At 32.4% G+C, this 22,167-nt stretch overlaps 2 protein-coding genes across 2 annotated transcripts in view; one reads left to right on the forward strand and one right to left on the reverse strand.

The window, feature by feature from the left end:
* The first annotated feature begins 6,400 nt into the window (after positions 1-6,400).
* LOC143364561 (uncharacterized) lies at positions 6,401-20,006 on the forward strand. The gene is made up of 10 exons (XM_076804852.1): positions 6,401-6,611; positions 7,310-7,480; positions 9,643-9,898; positions 10,963-11,067; positions 12,564-12,748; positions 13,395-13,582; positions 14,185-14,239; positions 14,817-14,961; positions 15,701-15,878; positions 16,527-20,006. Exons 1-10 carry the CDS (start codon positions 6,531-6,533, stop codon positions 16,648-16,650), a joined length of 1,488 nt encoding a protein of 495 aa, XP_076660967.1. The 5' UTR covers positions 6,401-6,530; the 3' UTR covers positions 16,651-20,006.
* Positions 16,686-22,167, reverse strand: part of Pvr (PDGF- and VEGF-receptor related) — a 49,677-nt gene continuing 44,195 nt past the window's right edge. Inside the window, exon 24 of the mRNA XM_076804779.1 lies at positions 16,686-22,118. The gene's annotated coding sequence lies outside the window, so the exon portion shown is untranslated. The remainder of the gene's footprint in view (positions 22,119-22,167) is intronic.

Below are 22,167 nucleotides of genomic sequence, written 5' to 3' on the forward strand. Positions count from 1 at the left end.
AACCGATTTCGTGTGGAGAGTTGCCCACAGTTAGCAACGCTGCGCTGGGAAACTTTCTCACAGATGGCAACACCCCATAGTGTGGGAATAGCGTCGGATCTGGATTACGCGTGCGCTTTCACCTTCTTCTCGTTCCGTTTTCCAGTGTTTACACGTGCGTCTTAGTCAATCTTTATTTTACTAGCCCCATTAATTAAATATACAGTATGTAATGGTAACGAAGACGAGCCTCTCTAACGACCTGTCGATTCCTTGTCTTACGTCCAGCAGAGCAGGCTGCTCTACGGTTCTGCTTGGGCATATCGAACCTGCTAAATCTTACGTTCGTCCAGGAAGTGCTGCCCCGTGTCGAGCGCCGCGAGAACCTCGTCCACCTCGTGGAACAGATTCTCGGACAACTACCCTGTATGATATTTTGCCAGTATTAAAGTTAGTCCTGTCTAATAGTAAGTTTGACACGTCTGACGGCGGTGTTCTAGTGTAAACGCGCGTTTTTAGAGCAATATCTGGAAATTAATTTACAGAAAACAATCGCAGCTAATAAACTCACGTTCTGCGAATATATTTGTATGTATTATATATAAGACAAAGGATAATATTGAGAACTTTCCAGAAAAACAACCAAAATGTGTTGCTGTAAAAGAAAGAGGTTATAATTTACATATGATGTATATACAATATTTAAAAATGTGCAAAACGGTTTATTAATTACCTAAAAGAAAGAGAAACGACAATTAAAGTCTATTCTGCTCAATTACTCCTAGATCTATTATTTTATTTATCGCTAATTATTTATCACTTTAATCTTTGCTCATGTGCTCACTTACAGCATCTCTCTATGTTTTTTTATCTCCCTCGTTGAGCATCGATATATATCGATTAGAGGGCGCGCTGAGCTAATAAAGCGCGGCTAATTTGAATTAAAGAAAGTATCCTTTCCTTACATATATGTAATTATTATTAGATGTATAAAATGTAGAAATAAGTATAATAAATCACATTGACATGGCTTCTCGACGAGGTTTTTTTCTTTTTACTACACGACACTCAAAAGTGGTATTAACCCTTTGCGAACGAATATCACCTCTGAGGAAGTAACAAAATTATTATTCTCAATAATATTAAACACAATATTTTTCCTTCATTTAATTCTTACATTTACCTCTTCAATCATAATGTTGTGTCATAGGAAGACTAAACGATACTCCAGGATAAAAGATGTAGAATTTACGACTAGTTAATAACTCAGCGCATGTAGCTCCTACAAAGAATAATCTTAAACTCTGTCCACACTGAAGCTACAACAAGCGACTTTTAGTTGATGTTGATATGAATCTTGGAAAAGTCGCTGTTTTTGCCGAATATAAGATGTGGAAGACGACAAAAAGTTTCTCGATGTTGCTTTAGAGTGGACATGGCTTTACACTTTTTAAAGTTTTGTAGTAAATCTGGTAAAAATATATTTTCCATGTGATTACTGGTTTTTGACATGCCTGTATGTGTAACATGCTGAATATTGCCCACAATATTCACGTCGACAAAATTATACGAATGCAAAAGAAAATTTTATAATACGCCACCGCGACAAAATGATAGCACAAGCATAAAATTTACGCTTCTCATTTTTACAACACGTGAACTACTAAATAACAAGTATTGAACATGAAACATAGTTGATAAAATGTGTAATAACATTTCCTGATCTACATTTGGTAAAAAAGTCAATAAATTAATAAAACGGGGCTGTGGAATATATTCATTGGCACAAGTATCAGAAGTCACAAACAGAAGTCGTAAAGTTATATGGAATTTATTGAAAGACCTAGAAAATTATGGGAGAAATAGCTCTGGACGTTCGCAGATCCTATCTGCTCGCGAAAAACGGGCAACCATAAGAACGATATCAAATTCGAAGGTGACTGCGAGACAAATCTCACACAGTATTGATATACAGAGAGTCCCAAAAATGTTGCAATTCCTTAGAAAGGGTAATTCCTAAGGTCATTTGAAATAACTTTTTCCTTTACGAAAATGTTCACCGCGGTTTCGTTAGGGAATTATTAACGAAAAACACGGACCAATCGGAGTGCGGCTACAGCAGACAGATTCCGGCTCGGCCAGTGCCAACGCCACGATTATCGAGACCTGTTGCCTCTAATTGGTCCGTGTTTTTCGTCAATAACTCCCGAAATACAACTTTTTTTGGGAGACCCTGTACACACTAATACGAAAAATGTGAGACACGTTTTAAAAAAATTTTACGCATTTAGTAAGGAGGAAATTTCAGAAGATTTCGTATATCAATGACCAACATAAATTAAATCGTCTGTAATTTGCAAAAAAGCATATATTTTGAAGAAAAAATGCTAAAGAGTCATATTTATGATAGTTTTAATCATTATCTTTTAATCATTTAATCAGAACCTGATAGTTTTAATCATTAAAGTATAGTTTTATCGTGATTTGAGACAGCAGTAACAAATGTCGTGCAATCGCCAAATGGAAGGTAGAGGTTGTGTAATGATTTGTTCCGATATTGGCTATTATGGGAAAATGGACATGACAGTTATTGCTGAAGAAATGAATAGCACAAAGTATATAGAAATTATCGATGAACAAATAAACGCATATGCCACAAGAGCTGCTGAAAACAAGTTCATTTATCAACACGAAAACGATGCTGTAGTTCATACTGCAAAGGTAGCGAAGTAATACTTTTCCTTTTAAAAAAACTCAAATTGTAGATTGGCTAACAAAATCTCCCAATCGTAACATTATTAAAAAAATAGTTAAAGGATTCTCGTCAGAGTAGTAATCAAACTTAGCAGACAATTTGTAACCATTGAATGATTTTGAACAACCTATTTAAGAAAAGTGCGATAAATTACCTCAGGAAAATATTAAAAAATTATATAAATCATCCAACAGAATCACTACTGTCATTAAATGCATTGAAGAGGCATCAAAATATTAAGTACACAAAATCATTCACAAAGTTAATATTATAAGTTTCTATACACGTGCGCTATCATTTTGTTCCGCTAGATTTTGGCAAAAATGCCATTTTTGTCAAATAAAACAACAGTTTGGTAAAATTCAATTTAACTTTACTTATAATATGTTATTAAATGTATGCTCAAATGGTGTATAGAAACAAATTTCAGTTGCAACATGGAAATAAATTAAAATCATGTAAATCTTACATTCGCTACATCGAAAAATGCACTAGATACAATTTTTATCGACAAACGGTTAAAAATGCAATAAGTACAATGTGAAAATGTTGCTACTTAGCAGCTCGTACTCAACTAAAAATGCTTTGGCACCAGACGTGCGCCGAACCAGATATTCTCGCAACGAATGCAACTTCACGAATCTCCGTAGATGGGCAAAGTTACGATAATTCGCGCATATTCTGCATTGTTTGCGACGACACTACAACTGAAAGTCGCCAAACACGCTCCAGTTTTCCTGTAAACAGTGCAGGCTAACCGGGTTCGGGCATCTCGAATGATTTTTCGTGTTTGTTACAGTCGTGTGACTGAATCAACATAACTGCACGACTTTCGTAAACACGCTGCCGTGAGTTACACCGAATGTACACAAATGCCTGTACACGTACAAGTATGTCAAACGAGTCCACTCTAATGTGCGTAGCAAAATTAACCCCTCGCACGGCGGATTACCATGCGGCGGATACTAGGTCCATTCGGACTCGTACGGAAAAGTTAGTATTTTTCTCATTGAAAATAAGTTTTTCTATCAAATCTTTATCTTTTCTATCTATGGAATGTCCATTTCTAAGAATACTATTATTATCTAATGACTAAGTATAAATTAAAACACTTATGGGGTGTAAAACATATTTATTTATTCTCACTACTGTGTACTCATAAAATACATGTTTTGTTTATTTTATGGGTACAATTTTTGATAGACGTCACGATTTATTTTAGTCAGCCATATCCAGAATCAGTGAGGACAACGATGATAGGCCAATTCAGAGGTGGAAAAAAACGCGCAATTTTCGGGAGCATTCAGCTTTTTTTCGATTCGACAATGCGATATCCTGGTCCTTGTCGACATCAAGCTTTTCTTCCAATGGCTTGGCCGATCACGGTATTATTTTTAAAAAAGGGGGTCGTCACTGAGCAACGCGTCTATGGTTTCATCTGTTCCATTGAAATGAATCGGCAATGCGGAACTCGGCGAAGTTTCACGCACGTCATCGAACTGTGTAATATTTCTATCCTTGCTCGTAATAGATGGAAATATCGGGCCACATACTGTCACGGTTGAACAGGCCCGTCATAAAAGTACATAGGTTCGTTTCACACGACCCAGCCACGGTACACACCGAATGACTGCGTTTTAATTAAATCTCTATCGATCGAACCTGCCCGGGCTATTCACGCATTGATGAGTTTTAATTTTAGCATCTGATCCTCAATCAGCGTTCTTCTGGAAACGGTAAAGCTGCGATCAGTGGATGCTGTCTTGAACGGCGGAGTGAAAGATATCTCGATTGCCATTCACTTTTTTCGTCTTTCAAATAACAAATTAACCACTAACACATCTTGTGACAAATCAGTTTTAGGGGTGCTCCGGTTTTCGAGGTCGATTTTTTCAACAACTTTCAGAAATTTTTTTCATAAGAACAATAACATTTTTGGAATTAGGATTTTGCACACTTATTTATCGATATTTGAAGTATACATGTTACGTTTTTCTTAATAAAAATAATCAAAATGCACGAGTTATGTATTTTTTTATAGCAGTGTGTTTTGAAAAACATGTGTTGACTGTTGCCGTGATTCCAGTTCTTCTGCTGATCGAAAATGAAAAATGAGAAAGTATACTAATTAGTACGAATGACGCTATAGGCAGAACCACAATGTCGTAAAAATCTTGATTATTTACAAAAGAGGGACATTTTGAACTCAAATTACCGATATTTTCAATATTTTTTCGCCTTTAGCACGTTACAAAAATCAGAAAAAACGACAGAGTTTAAACATTTTGGTTGGTACCAAAAAGGTTTTGGTTTTGGTAAAATTTCAAGTCAATTGATCAACTACAACTTGAGATATCGTGACAACGGTTTCGAAAAGAGTGGTTTCGAGAAAAACGCGTTTAAAGTTATAAAGGTTCAATTATGTATGAATTATTTCAAGATGCATTCTTCAAACGCCCATAACGGCGTCAATTTTATGAAATTAAATAAATCCTTTTCCACGCGTATTCTACAATACTTATACTTGAAAAAGGTGCGAAATAACTGATTTTTTGAAAATGAAAAATCAGAACACTCCATCACACGATTTGATCTGTATGCTACGTTAGTTACCGATAACCAATTATAACTGTATTTGTTAAACAAATTTTGTTCTATGAAGGTTACAAAATTATGGAAGTTATGGAAGTTACTAAAATTTAACATGAGATTGTTGATTGATAATGACTTAATAAACAAATACATAACAGAATTAAATAATAATGATCGAATATGTATACTAATAAAATATAATAATTGTATGTATAATTAAAATATGTAAATATATAATCAAATATACCTAATTTAAATAACTTTAAACATAATAATAATAATGCGGTAAATAATTGTAGTAGTATTGTTTATCTGCCTCATTTCATCTTTTGTTACTCATTCCTCTGCAATTGCTTTACGTTATAAATTTGTATGTATAATCAACGTGTATTTTCAATAGACATCGAAATCGAACGAGAGAATAATAGTGAAAACATGCGTTAGAATGTTTTAGTTTTTATTTCTACTGCGACCGTAGCAATTTAGTATTATTTCTTTTTGACTTAAGTTTCTTGTATGTTATCTGTTAATAAATATATTCTTCTAAATTTTTATAATGTGAAGGACCCAATTACTGTGGAGGTACCGTAGTACTGTGGTATTACTGTGGCTGCATTAATTATACTTCTTTTTAAAGCATAGTGAATATTAAGATATATATATATCTTTTTTAATATTCATTATGCTTTAATATTAAATATAATTAATATAAGCACAGTAATCGGGTCCCTCATTGCACCAGTATTTTTTTACAAGTTTTAAATAGCTCAACTATATCTGTTTTCTGAGGTATAGTAGTCCATTTCCTGCGTTCCCAGTTCAAAGTTTTATCGTATCCTTCTCGTACGGTAGAATAATCGTTAATGTAAATCCGATGGGATAAGATATTTGAGAGCATGCTTGCATAATAATTCTCGGTATTCCATACACCGGAAAAATTTCTGTTTTATTAGCGAGAGACTGTAACTATACATACTGTTTGCCCGAAGCCAATTTCATTGTATATTCAGTGCATGCGCAATCTTCCACGCGTTTATCGATAAAACAATGTGTTCGTTACCGATGAATATCAATTCACAATATTTGTAGCTATCAGCCCCAACGAATTAACATTCTACTCGTCAAGAAATTATAAAGTGATGTTTTATATGATTTATCTGCATGTACACGCTTCAGGCTCGTGAGTACTTAATAACAGAGAAACATGGCAATGTATAGGAGAGGAACGTCTCTTCGAGAATCATTTATCGATGTTCTATCCAGGAAGTCAGCACTTATAAGTACTGTGAGTCAAAATAATGCTACGTTTGTTATTTGAAGGTTAATCTCAATATTCTCCTGTCTATACAGTAAAATGGAGTATTATTTGTTTTCAACTAGTAAAGCCTACTATTAGACTGCGGATTTTATGCATCGAATGGAAAACATTAAAAACATATAAAGAATTCAAAAACACTGTTGTATTGTTTTCAACTCAATAAAATTATTAAGAAAAGAAATATGTCTATGCATTCGGGCTGCCCATATGTACTGTAGTTTTTACAGATTGATTAAATTACCACCTTATTTGTGGCTACATACTATTCAAGTTACTGTAAAATTAATCTGTAATTAATTATTCTATACTAAATATATAAGGTAAATATTATTAAATTATACTGATGTCAAGAAATGAGATTACTTACGGGTACTTCTAATAGCTCCAGTAATAAAATTTTAAGAATGTATATTCTTGACACAAATCTACAAAACGTACTTTTTAAATTTTCAGTGTAACAAAATTTACCCACATAACAAAAGTTATAAAAAACAGCTTTCAGTATTTCCTCTGCAATTCCGATCACTTACAATCTTTTCAAAATTTGTTTCACATTATGTAGTAAACTAATTATTCTAACTTCTCAAGAAAATCCAAGTCGTATAGTCGTATACAAATCTGAAGTCTAATTATGAGATAATAAATTAACTAATGACGTTAAATAGGTGCCCAGATTGAAAGGAAATTATCTTTTCCGAGCTTCGGCTAGACTCGTGTTAGAGTATATCGATTGGTTGACCGAAGAGGCAGTGGTTGAGGAAATTAGCGACGATGTGGCGGTCAACATTCGAATGGCTCAGCAGAAAAAAGTGGAAAAGAAAGGTTTGTCCCTCGAGGTTGGTCAAATAGATTTTACGCATTGCCATTTCTCGCCCAGAGAAAATATTGTGCATTTGACCCATTGAAGTGGAAAGACGTTTCGGATACACTATGCTTTTCGTATGACATTATACATGTTGAAGTAAAATATTGTTTAATATTAACATCAAACATTACCAGCTACATATCTGCTATCGTCTTAGGAATATATTCGATTTGAATCTATAAAAAAATTCTTTGTTAAGGCTACACAAATAATAAATTAAATAACAAATAGTATCTTTGGTCATATCCAATTTCATTTAATTCGTATGTCGGGGGATTAAATAATTGTAAACTTATTCAATGAAGAAAGTAATTTTAAGTTATTCAATCAAACGTAGAATTTTAAATATTGGAAAATATAATTTTAAATAATAATTTAAATAAAACTTTTGGAAATAATGCGCGTGATGAGTGGTTAACGATCGTTGTAATTATATTAAAAAGAATTATGTACGTGGGTGTTCACGGAATTGGTCAAAGCGTGTGCAATTCAAATAAATTTCTGTCCAAGCTTCGTTTGTGTAACTGTTTTATAAAAATTCTAAAAATTTGAAATTTTATAAAAATTTTATATATACAGTGCTGCGAATAATTATAAACTGAATTCTATTTTCAGATTTTTCAAGATAGTCAAACAAAAATTCACAAAATTGCTTATATAATTTCTACCATAATGTACAACTAAACTGAAAATGCAACAAACAGAAATCTTTTTCTTTTAAACTTTGAAAAACATTCAATTTTCTTTAAAATTGTGCTTTTATCTATGTATACATATAAATTCAATGTGAATTTTGTTAAGTTTCCATTAAATATTTAGTGGAGTTTCCTTTACTTTTTGTTGCTTCTATTAACCTGCTAGGAATACTATCTATTAACTTATTTACAGTTTTGGTTGAAATACCCTATCTAGCAGATTATTATTCCCCGTTTAAGTCCAATAATATTTTTGTATAAGTTACTTCTTTCAATCAAAAACTTTTTGCACTAGAATACTGTACAGCTTCTCAGTTGGGTGCAGATCTTGGTTCAATGTCAGCCATGGTAATAATTCTATTGCAGAGTCTCGAAAGTACTTTTTTATGGTAGCAGCTGAACGAATTGGAGCGCTGTCTTGTTGTAAAATTGCCTTTCTGTTTTCAGGTATGAAAGGCAATAATTCGTCATGTAACGTCTCCAGATATTCTACAGCATTTAATTTACCCTTCTCAAAAACAATTTTACTCTTAAAATTTGTTTTAAATGTCGCGCAAATCATTACTGACTGAGACTACACCAAGGCCTTAACGATATGATCCGTTTTTCTTTTCGCAGATCATGCCTATAGTAGTGAAAACCATCAGGCCCATCTCTACGAAACATTTCCTTATCGCGCCATATTATATGTTTCTAGACATTAAGTTTTTGGACGAATTCTACAGCGATTTCAATCTCGCAATGATATGTCGTTTCTTTAACGATTTCTATCGCAAACATTTCTGGTGTTTTAATTTTTCAGTTTGTACAGCCGATTTTCTTGTTACACTGAAATCACATTTTAAGTTGAAACGACTCACTATTTTTTATTTGAAAGCTCCAATGTTCGACATCTCCCTCAAAACCGCACGTTCCACAGTTTGCAAAAGCGGTGTTGGTCTTCCTGGTCACTTGTTTAATAATTTGCTGTTTCTTGAAATCATTCAGTCCTGTACCACATGGCATAATGAAAAACTGGAAATTCTTATGAAATTTTCAGATACACAGTTTTAAACAATTCATCTAAAATAATTTGATTAAATCAACCGCGCGAAAGCAAGGAGTCAGTATCGACGAGCCCTGAAAAGCAACTGATTCTGATAAATATTCACAGGCATAATAGTCTCGTTTTGTAAAATCAAAACAAGTGGCAACAAAAAGCTGATTACTTATAAAAATTCTTACTACCTTATCACAAACATACGCAGGCATGCTCCGTTGTTTCTTGAAACTATTTTGGAAAAATAATACAGAAAATCTGTTTGAATTTATAAATATTTTCAGCACTGTGTGTATAAATACAATAACTGAGAGTAAAGATCAAATAACTGGAACTGCATAATATTTTCTGAATGCCTTCATATAGCTAAAATAAATGAAATACTATTTTATATTTAAGGATCGTTCTGTGCTCTTGACTAGACCAGAAGAAAGGACTGCGGTGGAAAAAACGTACATATACGAATTATTCAAGAAATTTCGTGCATTTCGAAAATACCCGGAAGATTTAAGAGAATCTATAGCAAGGTTGTGTCTTTACCAATACTTAAAACCGGGGCGAGTAATTGTACGACAAGGTCGTGAAGCAGAGAATCTCTATTTCATAATAACCGGAGAAGTGAGCTTATCTAGGGTTGTGATCGACCGCTGGACGGGTTCGTGAGCTTCTTTTATGTTACATTTAAACTGTGAATCCTTAGTATTTAACGCTTACAAAAATCTCCAACAATAATTAGACTACTTAATACATAGTAGACTACGAGTTTTATGCATATATTACAAAAATTAGTAGTTGCAACTTGAAACAGTAGACAGACTAAAAGAATGAACCCTTTAACGCACAGTTTAAAAAAAAACCGGCCAAAAAAATCAATTTTTGATATACTGCGCTTTTGTTCCATAGAAAAAGGCTATATTTTATTCTTGAATAAATAAGTGTTATAGCTTACAATCCCATGTAAATGATAAATATCAATAAAACGATTTTTTTTCTTTGCTTTCACATTGTTATTTTCAATTCTCGATTATATTCGAGTGTGAAAAATTATAGCAGCATAAAATACAACGCCGCTCGAATTATCTCGAGTGTGCACAGTTTGGCCTGTTTAGCGCGCTCGAATTAACTCGAGCGTACAAGTTAAGGGGTTAAAGAGTATCCATAAATTACTTTCGATCTACTAAAATTATTAGATATTTCTAAGATAAAAGATATTTCTAATTTCTGTGTCTTGCAAACATATACAGAACATTTTTATTTTGCATAAAGATCCGCAGCCTAATCATTAGATATAATAAGTTTCAATAGAAGTTCAAATTCTTTTATGATGCTCGTAGCCAATTGAAATTATTATTAATATAGAAAGTACAACTCTTTTATGTTGCTTGTAGCCAATTAAAATTATTATTAATACAGAAAATACAATTCTATTTCGCTTATACTTTAACCATCTGACAATAAAAAGGTTGATTTATTTATTTGTACATTTTTGTCTCCAGTTTAGTTGTATTGTCCGATAGAACAATCATCATTTTTTCAATCTAATAATATTTTTTAATTTTTTGTGTACCTGTGATACATTTGTTTTCTTTTGTATTTTGCTGCAAGTACTTAACAGTAATTTCGTTAAGTCTTCGACTTTTCACTGGGACATTTTTGAGACAAATAATATAATTTTCATTTCGCTAATTGATTAATTTTGCTACAAATTTTGTACATTAGATGAGTCAAAAGAAATCGATATGGGCATCTTAACTGCTGGCGACATATTCGGTGAAATTGCATTGCTGCATGTGGTACCAAGGACTGCAACGGTAATTACTAAAAGTATGTATTATGTATATATAGGTAATTTCTATAACCGTCACTTTATGCATAGGAAAGTAATTAAATTATATCAATGTAGTTGAATGTTTGTAACGAATATTCGAGTATATTTCTGCTTCAACAAAATTTCAATCACAGCTCCGTCATTACACGAGAACTTCCGAGTCTTTGACAAAATTATTATTTAATGAATCACTGTATCGCGACTCAACAAGATTTAACGACGCATCAGTTAATATTTAAGGAAGAAATTCCTGTATACATATTGTATTATTAATTAGGTAATAGTTCTTTTCCTACGAGGCGTCCAGCATTTTTAAAGATCATTTCCTTTATTAGGCGTAAAGCTACTTAATAAACTAATATTTGTAAATAAAGTACATATTACATTGTTAGATACGAAGTTTCCGATTTTAAAAGATAAAAGTTATGAGGCACTCTGGTTAAGAAATACTATTATAGTCTACGAGTTTATTATTAATATCAATTATTAATATCAAGCAATTATATTTTTAATACCATATTATATTGTATAATATTATATAATATCAAGAATTAAAATCAAGCAATGACGAGTATACACGTCGAAGCCAGGGGAAACGCTCCTATTATTTTCACAAAATAGGTAAAGCAAAATGAGAAAGGATTATATTTTTCAACAATTTGTTGTTGAAAAGGTTATTGTTATTAAAAACTTAAAAATTGACAAAAAATAATAAAATTCATAAAGATAAATTAAAGAAAAAAATAATTTTAAGAAATTCAGTTGATTTCACTATGGTATTTCTCAAAGCAAGGTAAAAAATAATTAACTTAGCTTGTAAAAAGTAACACATTGTACGGACAATATCCAATATACCAAAGGGAATAATCAAACTTCTTTTTTAAAGAATACATAGCAGTTTTATTGGTAATATAAAAGAAACATAGCATCAAATGATATTTCTATTATATCTTATTGAAATTTCCAATATTTATAGTAAATGGAAATTTTTTATTTTACACGATGAGTATACACGTCAACTGCACCTCCATAGAGCTTTGAATTGACGTGTGCATACGTCGAACGCAGTTAACTGGTTAAGGCTCTATCTCCAGCTTTTATATAAATATTTAGTTTTATTTTTAGATAAAGTTTATTTTAATATCAATCTATTGATATTAAAAAATATCTACTATACTAAACATACCTATCTACTATTAAGAAACTTGTAATTCGTTGACAGAATATCGTTGATTACAATGGTGCTTATCTTAATCAATGAGTTTCATTTACAAATATATTACTGTTACACTACTGTTAAATATCGGATATTTCAAATGTGTAACAACTTAATACTTACTTCTTTTAAGAAAGCCTACAGTACATTGCTAATACTTCCAGCTAATATTTTATATTTCGAAGTTCACTAAAAATTATATTATCATTTCATTCAAACTCCAATAGGCAATTCATGGTTATAGGTGTCCAATAACTTTAAAAATTCAATTGACAGCTACTGTAGATTTATTTCTTATACCTCAAAAATGTTTCAATATGGTCCTCCGACCCTATTTATCAAGTGAGTGGGATATTTTGCAAGATGCTTTGGTCCATTTTAATTACTTTAAAACCTGGGACAGAGACACTGTGCGAGAATGCTGTATTTTAAGCAGAATGAAAGACTTTCGCCCTGATGAGGTAAGAAATATTCAAACCTGTGTTTCTGATGAACCCAATAGTAAATTGTTGTTCTCGGTTTGAACGCTAACTTTTAACTTAATGTGTAAATAACTCCATTTTAATAGATAATTGAAAAAAAGTACACGAAGTAGTAATATATGATAATCAGTTATATTGGTGAATTTGATAATGTGATAATTAGAACACCGAAAATGTTCAAAAAGGCCAATTTGAAATTGCATATTTTACAATAAAAATATAAACATATTTTTGTTTGAAAGTGTTGTACAAATCAAACACTAACTCAGACAAGTATAGAATAGTGCTTCTTACAAAATGCACTCATCATTTTCATTGGAAATTGCTTTAGTGTTAATGACATAAACAGATTTGTTTAAATATTTTATTGAAAATAGTAGTTTTTTATAGGTAAAGCCAACAACAATAACTATGTAGTTAATATATTTAATGACTTATATAAAATTGAAGTGTCCGACTCGTATGTCTGCAACAGTACATATTACAAATATGGTATACTATACTATAAAATTGAACTATAAAATGAAACTATAATATAAAAAATTAGGAATTAATACTATTCATATAATCGAATAAAAACTATCGAATACTACCGAATAAAACTATCGAATAAAAACTATTTAAGGTCTTATTAGGTGACGGCAAAGGAATGGTTAATTATGTTCACTTCGTGCTAGAAGGCGAATGCCGTCTCATAGAACATATGACCGTACATGAGGAGTACATCTCAAGTGGAAACGTGCGATATGAATTATACCATCCCAGAGTTTCTGAAATGACAGGAAAATTCGATACGTCAAAAAGAAAAATCGACAAAGAAAGAAAGAGCCAAGTAATACGACAATAATATTTTCCGACCTTCGCCATTTTTATGAAAAAAAACTCGTCGCAATATGATAACGATGAATATTCATCATTTCGTAAATTAATAGTAAAACCAATTTATTCGGAGACGAATTGATTAGTGGTCGTTCGGTCCTCAGAATTTCGTAGCATTTTCATTGCTATTTTCAACATCCGCTCCTTAATTACTTCTTATTTTTAAAGCATAATGAATATTATGTATTAACTGATTTTAATGAAACCTATTCTCTGGTAACTGTAACTGCGGCAGTATTTTTGCATATCTTATGATTCGGTGACGTGTGTTAAGAAAATTGTTGATCTATAATTCAAAATGTTCATTTAAGAAATAGCAAAAATATCTGCGTAAGTATGTAAACAATTAAGTGATATTGCCTTTATTATCCTCTTAATTCTACTTTCAATTAATCATTTAAACTCCTTTTTTTCTTACAAGTGTCATATAGCAAAAACAAATTATTTTTAAAGATGAACAACCAAAACGATGCAGCCAATGACCATGCCTCGACCATGGAATTATTACGTATGTCAGAACGATCAAAATTACTTGCTGAACAACTCGATCATGACCGTTCTAGTATCATTACAACTACGCTTTTGGATGTCGTAAGTACTATATATGTATAATATTGTATACTAAATATGTATGTCTGATATATGTATCAGAACTACATATACTAAACAGGAAATTTCCAGTGGAATCTTGTACTACAAAGTGTGTGCCACAAACTCTATGCACCTAAAATATCTTCGTTATTTTTAGCAATACGTGAAAATGTTTCAAATAAAAGTTGTAAGGTTTAAAGAAAATAATAATATAGTAATAGCAGTTTTGTGACAAGCGGACGCGTGAAGGAGATGTGAAGGTCACTTTCGTTTTTTAAAATGGAATTACTTATTTTTTGTGCTGAATTTCGATAAAATGATAAATTCTTAATAAGTACTACTAACAATAAGATATATTTGTCCTAAAACTATCGCTTCCGAGATAATTTAATTTTATTCATCCTGTTACTCTTCTTTGAAATAAGAAAAGACTTTAGATCCTAGAACTTTTATTTGAAACATTTTCGCGTATTATTTAAAACAACGAAGACACTTCAGATAGACAAAGTTTGTGGGGCACACTATGCTAACATTAATATTTAACTTGTGAGTTAAATAATCTAAATTTAATATATAGGTGAACGAATGGCACAAAATTACGGATGTAGTAGAAATGTTGATGAGGCAACCGTCCTCCATTTCTCAACAACAGTATCCAAAAGACGTACGTACGATTTTTATGCAAATTTGTACGTTTGAAAGAGGTGCCTGTTTCGGCTTAGGTAATATCTTTGATAATTTTACTATCATTTTACTACTATTGTACTGTACTATTATTTAAATATATACAGTTCTAACAATTTACATCGCTCGAGTACATGTTTGTTAATATGTTCGCCGTTATCATTTGTTTGGTCAAAACCATTATACTTATGTTTTTCTAAATAACGTGTGTATTCCGTAGAAAATATTAAAAAATTGAACAATTAAAGCCATTTAATTTTCTGAAGACTACGCCACATGTTATGAATTTAAATAAAATTTTAAATAATTTAATTTAAATAAATAAATTTCAACGACGAAAGTAAATATTGTAAAGTTATTCTCGTTGTTATTATGGTTGCTAATCGTCTGGAAAGGTTAACTCGCGCAATATTCATTTATATTACAAATCGATTCATTCAGAAAAAACAACTTTGGATGCTTTTACAGACGATTCAATTTATAGCATTTTCGACCAAAAACGTGTTTTCAGTTTTTGATCTGCTATGTATATCATGTACAAATATCCTAGAAAAAAATTAATGGTGAGTTGCCAAAGTAGACACTTCGAGCTTTAAAATAAGTCGAAATTTATTGTATTTTTTTTTTTTAACGAAATGATTATACTTCAAATATTGACAATTTTTCGAGAATCAGAGTATTCAAATACTTTGTGGATCCAGTGTATATAGAAGCTAATATGAATTACAGCTTCAATTGTATCTCGAATGATAAATTGCCTCTTACAAAAAAATATAGGTGAGAACATGCGTAACCGGAGGATAGTGTCCACGACAAACGTACGATGCTTTTTGGTGCCTCGATATTTCTTGAATGAGCATAATCGAGCAAACATTTGGGAACACGTGAAACTGTTCATGGACTCGAAATATCCGACTAGGAAGGAACTATTCGATAAGTTCGTCCTGGACCGAAAGTACATAATATACTCATTTGCAAGAGCTGGGTAAAATAGTAAATAGGGGATAAAATATTTTATTTCGTGCCATAAGTTTTTTAAATGGTACTTGAAAATAGAATTTTATTTGAAGAGTAATAAAAATATTTGGATTTCGACTTGATATATTTTATTTATTTTAATTTATTTTCTCTCTTTTAAATAGCTTTATACATGAGTATAAATTGTTTCCTAATGGCAAGATACATTGTATGTGCATATTATTTATCAACATTTGTTGTAAAATATCTTCGTATTAAAACGAAGCCAGAAAATACATTCAGCTTTATTAAAAATACCTTTTACCACCATTATCTAAAACTTGCTTTTTAATGACTTCTAATAACTCGGTGATAGAAACTTTTAAATTTTAAACTGCAAAACCTGCATTACTCACAGGATGATTTGAATATTCTAAGTAAGATAAAAGTATTTTATTTTATGTCAGATTAAATAAATTATCTTACTTTGTGTTTCAGATCGTTATTTTTGAAATTATATATCCTGTTTTAAATACTATTTATAATATTTAGTATTTAAATGTAGTATTAATATTACCCATCTCTGCTCATTTCTAATTAGGAGATCACTCCTATATGAATTTCTTGAATGTTTTCTTGTTCGTAGGTGGAGACAACACAAAAAACTGTTAGTCGACACAATTGGTAAACGAGGACGACGAATCCACAGTAACGTAACTATGCACGACGTGCCTTACTCTATAAGAATCGAAAACGACGTGTGTGTGTAAAAAAAATTAATTGCCGAGGCATTGAAAACAAAATGTTTTATAGATAAAAATTTTATTTTACTTAGTTTCGATCGTAAAAAATCGTTTAACATTACAAATCTTATTGTTCGAGCGTCACTATAAGAATATTTCCATACAAATAAAAAATACTTTATCAACACTAAAACGTTACACGTCTTTGGTCGTAGATATATAATATTCATAAGTTTCACAAAAATTCACATATGTGTTACTCGGTAACGCTAAACCCTGTGACAAACTCGCGATACAGTGAGTATTAAGTACTGATTAGAAAGTCCGTGCTTACTCTTATACATGTGTTACTACTTATACATATGTATAACTTGTACATCTCAAATTTACAGTTCAGTTACTGAATATTATTTTCACTGACTTCTCTGTTACTGTTTAAAGCGGTTCAATTCAAATGCACGCTTTTCGAAGCCATCTTTCATCATTAACAGTTAATAAGTACGTCGTTAAAAGCATTTATATTAAACTCTATTGTTACATATACGCTTACTTATCTTCAAAGTATTGTTTCTGTGTCTTTTTTTTTTTGTACATTTGGTCAACTAGAAATAAAATTATAATATAATCCCTCAGATACAATGTGTAGCACTATGATAAGTAGACTCCGGATATTTATGCAAAATAAAAAGTTTGTGCATCAATCGGAAGACGAAGGAGCTACATATAAATTTATATTTTTCAGTAATAATTTCAATGCAGTGAAAATAATATATTAATACTCTTAAGACTTTCAATCAATTAATCTTTCCACTGATTTAAATTGAACCTATTCATTTTTTGTCAAAAATGCATAAAATCCGGAGTCTAATGATAAGTATAAGACAAATACCGCAATATCAAATACTTAGTGAAAAATTTAGTATCTGATTAACAGACTGCAGATCTTTATGCAAAATAAAAATTTTCTACATCGTTTGCAAGAAACAGGAGCTAAATAGACAAATTTTTTTCTTCTCTAACGATTGTAATAGGTTGAAAGTAGTATACAGGGTGGGCCGAAAATCGTATTACAACCTGGCAGGTGGTGATTCTACGTGAAAAAGGAAGAAGATATTTTGGTATAACATTTTCTCATCCGGGGCTCCGTTTTGGAGAAAATCGTGTTTAAATGTGCAACGGAAGACGCTTGCTATTAAGTAGAAGTCGTTCGAGGCGTCTAATCATGACCAACCAATGCTACTTCCTGCACACACTAAAGCACGCGAACCCGACGGAACTCTAACCTCGATTTCCTCAAAAACGTGGCGTCAAACGAAAAAAACTTATTCCTTTTTTCGATTTATTTTATTTTTACTGCCCGGTTTTACTGCGATTTCCGGCTCACCCTACTGATATTCTTAAATTCATTTGATATCTTCACTGTTTTTTACCGTCCCATTTTTACCATAAATGCATAAAACCCGCAGTTTACCGAGCAATATATTAGCCGAAATACATTATTCCATATTTGATGAAAAGTTAAGAGAAATTCAACGTTAAACAGATATCACTTGATCTTCGCAACAATTTTAAACGTTAATAGTCAAAGGAGTCCACTGTAAAAACGAAACGAACGTGTAGTGGTGAGCAAACTGTGAATATTTATACATTTACATCTCATTGCACTATGTAAAACATAATAAAACATGTATCGTAGCAAAAATTTCATTGAACATTTTCTGGAATTTTTTATCAAGGCAATTTTATTCTGCCGAATATCAGTCTTCGGACATTTAACGATAAAAGCTGAAAACAACATAACAATTAACAGTTTAGTAACGTGTCGTCGAATAAGTAAATCGAAATGCGTTTGTGCGTATAATGCGTCACTCAAAAACATGCATGTAACATTGGAGGGAGACTACAACTAGTTGTAAGACGAAGGAGATTGGCGTAATCTTTAAAGTCTTGCTCACATTCCATAGAATGACATTAAAATATAACACTTATGACATTAAAACATAATAACGTCTTGATCTTAATCCAATTCTCGGGTCTGCGCTGTGACATAGATCGTGTAGAGCTACTACTTTCTGGTGACCGCGTCGACCGCGCCGAATGTATGAAAGGACAGCGCGTGTAAACATGGACCGCACGACCGATGGCGTACTACATACCGTCAATTAACACGTTCACGACGGGCCGGTATTTTGGCCGTTGTATTTGTACCACCGGTGGTACATCCTGTCGTGAAAGTGTGAAACCATTAAATACAGTTCAAATTGTTTCGTGTTTAATGTCATTTTAATCAGAAAAGTGCCACAAATAAGTTGGTCAAAGTCCCATAAAAAATAATGAAAAATAAAGAAGTTCTGTAATTGGATTAGTAGTGGTTCACACCGATATACCCGACCCGGTATCGGATTATGCGGCACGTTTACACTTTGCACTGCGACAGCGACAGAGACAGCTCGAGCTTCTTGGCCCCTCGCGGGATATATCCCCCAGTAGAGGGGATAAGCGAATTGACTAAGATCGTGTAGCTTCCTTCAGCTCAGATCAAGACTTTACTGTATACGGATTTCATACATCGAAAGAAAAATGACGACGAGTAGATGGTAAAACGTGTTTAAAATGTTCAGCACATAAAACAGTTTGAGGGGATCTTTCATTGTCTTCAAGAACTAAACATAAGTTTGGTGAACGCTATTAACCATTCAAGAAACTCTGCAGAACTAATTATAATATAAATACAACCACACAAATAGACGAAATCGAATGGTGCGCCGAAATCAAGGTTCGAAATGAGTTATGGCAAACAGAAAAAAATCTTCAGTCCTTTACAAAAGCAATCAAAATATTGGTCTGATCTCTTACAGAAATGTATAAACATCGTTCAAGTAGTTACTGTCGAGAAAAATATATGCAGAGGATCCAAAAAGTACTTGAACAAAAAAAATTTGCGATTTTTGAAAAATCGTCAATAATCAAAATAAAATTGATAATTGAAGTGAGGTTTCCCCCCGAAAATACTATCAATCGAAGCGTCTCTAACAACATTAAAAAATTTTTTTCGTCAATGAATTAATCGTAGATTCAAAGATTGAAGCCTCCGCTTTGCAACGAAATAAAAAAGTTTATGTGTACTGCTAAATTTACAGTCATATAAGGTACACCATGAGAGCTTTTCACTACCGAACTTGTACTCTATTTTTACTCTATAAAACAGTGAAAAAAATCGTATAAGGATTTGTAGCTGTGAAAAAATGTTTCTAATTATTTTACAGAAAGTTCAATTCATAACATTTTTCAAGAAAAATAGGACTTCAGTTTCCCACCCGCTACATTATGCGAAAATGTCGTAGAAAAAAGTGATCAATTTTCATCGAAAGGAAAAGCTTCATGGTAAACTTCAAAATGAGTCCAAATTTATTTCTATACTACTGTTTCTTATCAAATTACCACAGGCTAAATATTGACCATTTTTCCAGAATCGAAATTTCAAACACTTTTTAGATCCACTGTAGAAATTTGCCTCGAATCGGATCGTGTACGATTCGATCGTGACCGAGGCCTCTTCCGTAATAAAATATAAATTCTTTTATATATATTTCTAAATTTTGTTAATATTGTATTATACAAAATAAATACTTCATTTTGTACTAAACTACTGATCGAAAATTTCAAGACTATAATAATTAGTAAGATGCGAAAGTCTATTTCATTGTATTTGCTGAAAATTGGTTAAAAACCTGCCTGCCCGATACAAAGCCATAATCACAAATGGAGATTGGTTCTACGCGTATGTACATAGCTCACTACACATATTACTTTTTGCAGAGCCTGCGGCATGGTGTACGCTCTTGTGTGACGGATTGCACGTCAATGACAAAACGCTTTTGGGCTTGTGGCAAAATTAAACGTTTATGGTAATTTGCAGTATGAAAATGTCCTCGTGTACAAAGTGTTCGATTACATGTAGTGGTTCATTCCCAGAACGAGTTTACAAAGTCGAAATTAAACGAAAATTGAGGCTGATGAAATTACATCGGAAATGATCGAATCACCAACAATTAAAAATCTCTGGAAACTTTGACAAGCCATCAATAATGGTAGACACAGATGCCTGAAACACCCTAGTATTTTTCTTTTATTATTGATATTAAAACAGCAAATAGTAAAATAATTTATTGTACAATCCATTAAATTGACGGCTAACAGACGAACACGGTTTTTTTAACTAATGGTGCAATCAAAATATGCAGAAAATGTGAAAAAATAAGTCACAAACGTGGAGTAACATTTTTCTTGCAAAATTTCATTTCTGAAGAAATCGATGTTGAAAATTTGACCGATACACTTGTCTTTGTGTTTACAATAAATAGTAATGGATGATTATGTTAGAAGAGTCTTTTTAAATAGTATTTGTTCGGAAACAAAACTATCCATTTTCGCATACATATTTGATTAAAAAGTGAACCCACACTTGGGACATACAAAAAATATTTTCATTTTACTAACAGGTGTTTTAGAAATTTCGTTAGCACAAGAGTCAAATGTTCAAAGTATTTTTGACGAATAAATGCACAATGATAAGACGATCTTTTAGATATATATACACATACGTATATATTGTATTTTTTAATTGATAAAGTTGGTCTCACATAGAAAATTCGTTAGAAACGAAAAATATTATTTCGTTAAATGAGAGAATTTAATTCGTCGATTCAATGAACGCTCATTTTGTTGAAGACAGTTTCAAGCATTCTCTGCACTCCATAATCTGTCATGGATCGTCCAAAAATGAGTGCATGCGCGTTCGAGCAATAAATTCCTCAATACACTTTATTCTGCATTTGTTCTTTATTTGTCCACCTGTTCGCGTCTTTTAAATTCCTCACAACTTGTTAGATACATGAACACATTTGTTTGAGTATGTTTTTGATTGAAAATGTTGTTCATATTATTCTTCCCTAAATTATCGAGAACAAACTTCAGGGTGACAAACTTCTTCTCCGCCGGGAGCCAGAGAACCCCCACTACCAATGCGACGGTTCTCCCATTATGGAACAGAGCAGCCGTCTCACCTCCGACCTAACTCGTGTGCGAGAGTGATAGGCATAATACCCCACTCCTCCATCTCATTGTCAGTTCAACAACCAAGTAGAAGGGGCAATTCTCCTCTGCCTAAGCCGGAGAGAGTGGGGATGGTAGCCACAACTGGCTCGCGAGCCGCCAGCAGTGTTGCCAGATCAAGACTTCTACCCCCACTCTAATTTCCCTTTCTACCGCGCCATTCCCCATGCTTCCGCCGTGGCCCGGTCACGTGACGCGTTCTGTCTCTGCCTGATCTAGAATAACTTCAATAACTTCACTTTGCTGATTTCCCTCTTCCTTTCAGCAAAATCTGACTGTGCACTATTAGCCGAACATTCCATGGCACATTAGATTGATCATTATACTAAAATATACAAATAAATTCACTCTCGCGTCACGCAAATTCAAGCTCACAAATTGCACGCAGACAATTCCATCGCGGAGATTTAATTGGTTTGCCACACTGTC

Source organism: Halictus rubicundus, chromosome 2, assembly GCF_050948215.1.
Source record: "Halictus rubicundus isolate RS-2024b chromosome 2, iyHalRubi1_principal, whole genome shotgun sequence".
Taxonomy (NCBI): Eukaryota; Metazoa; Arthropoda; class Insecta; order Hymenoptera; family Halictidae; genus Halictus; species Halictus rubicundus.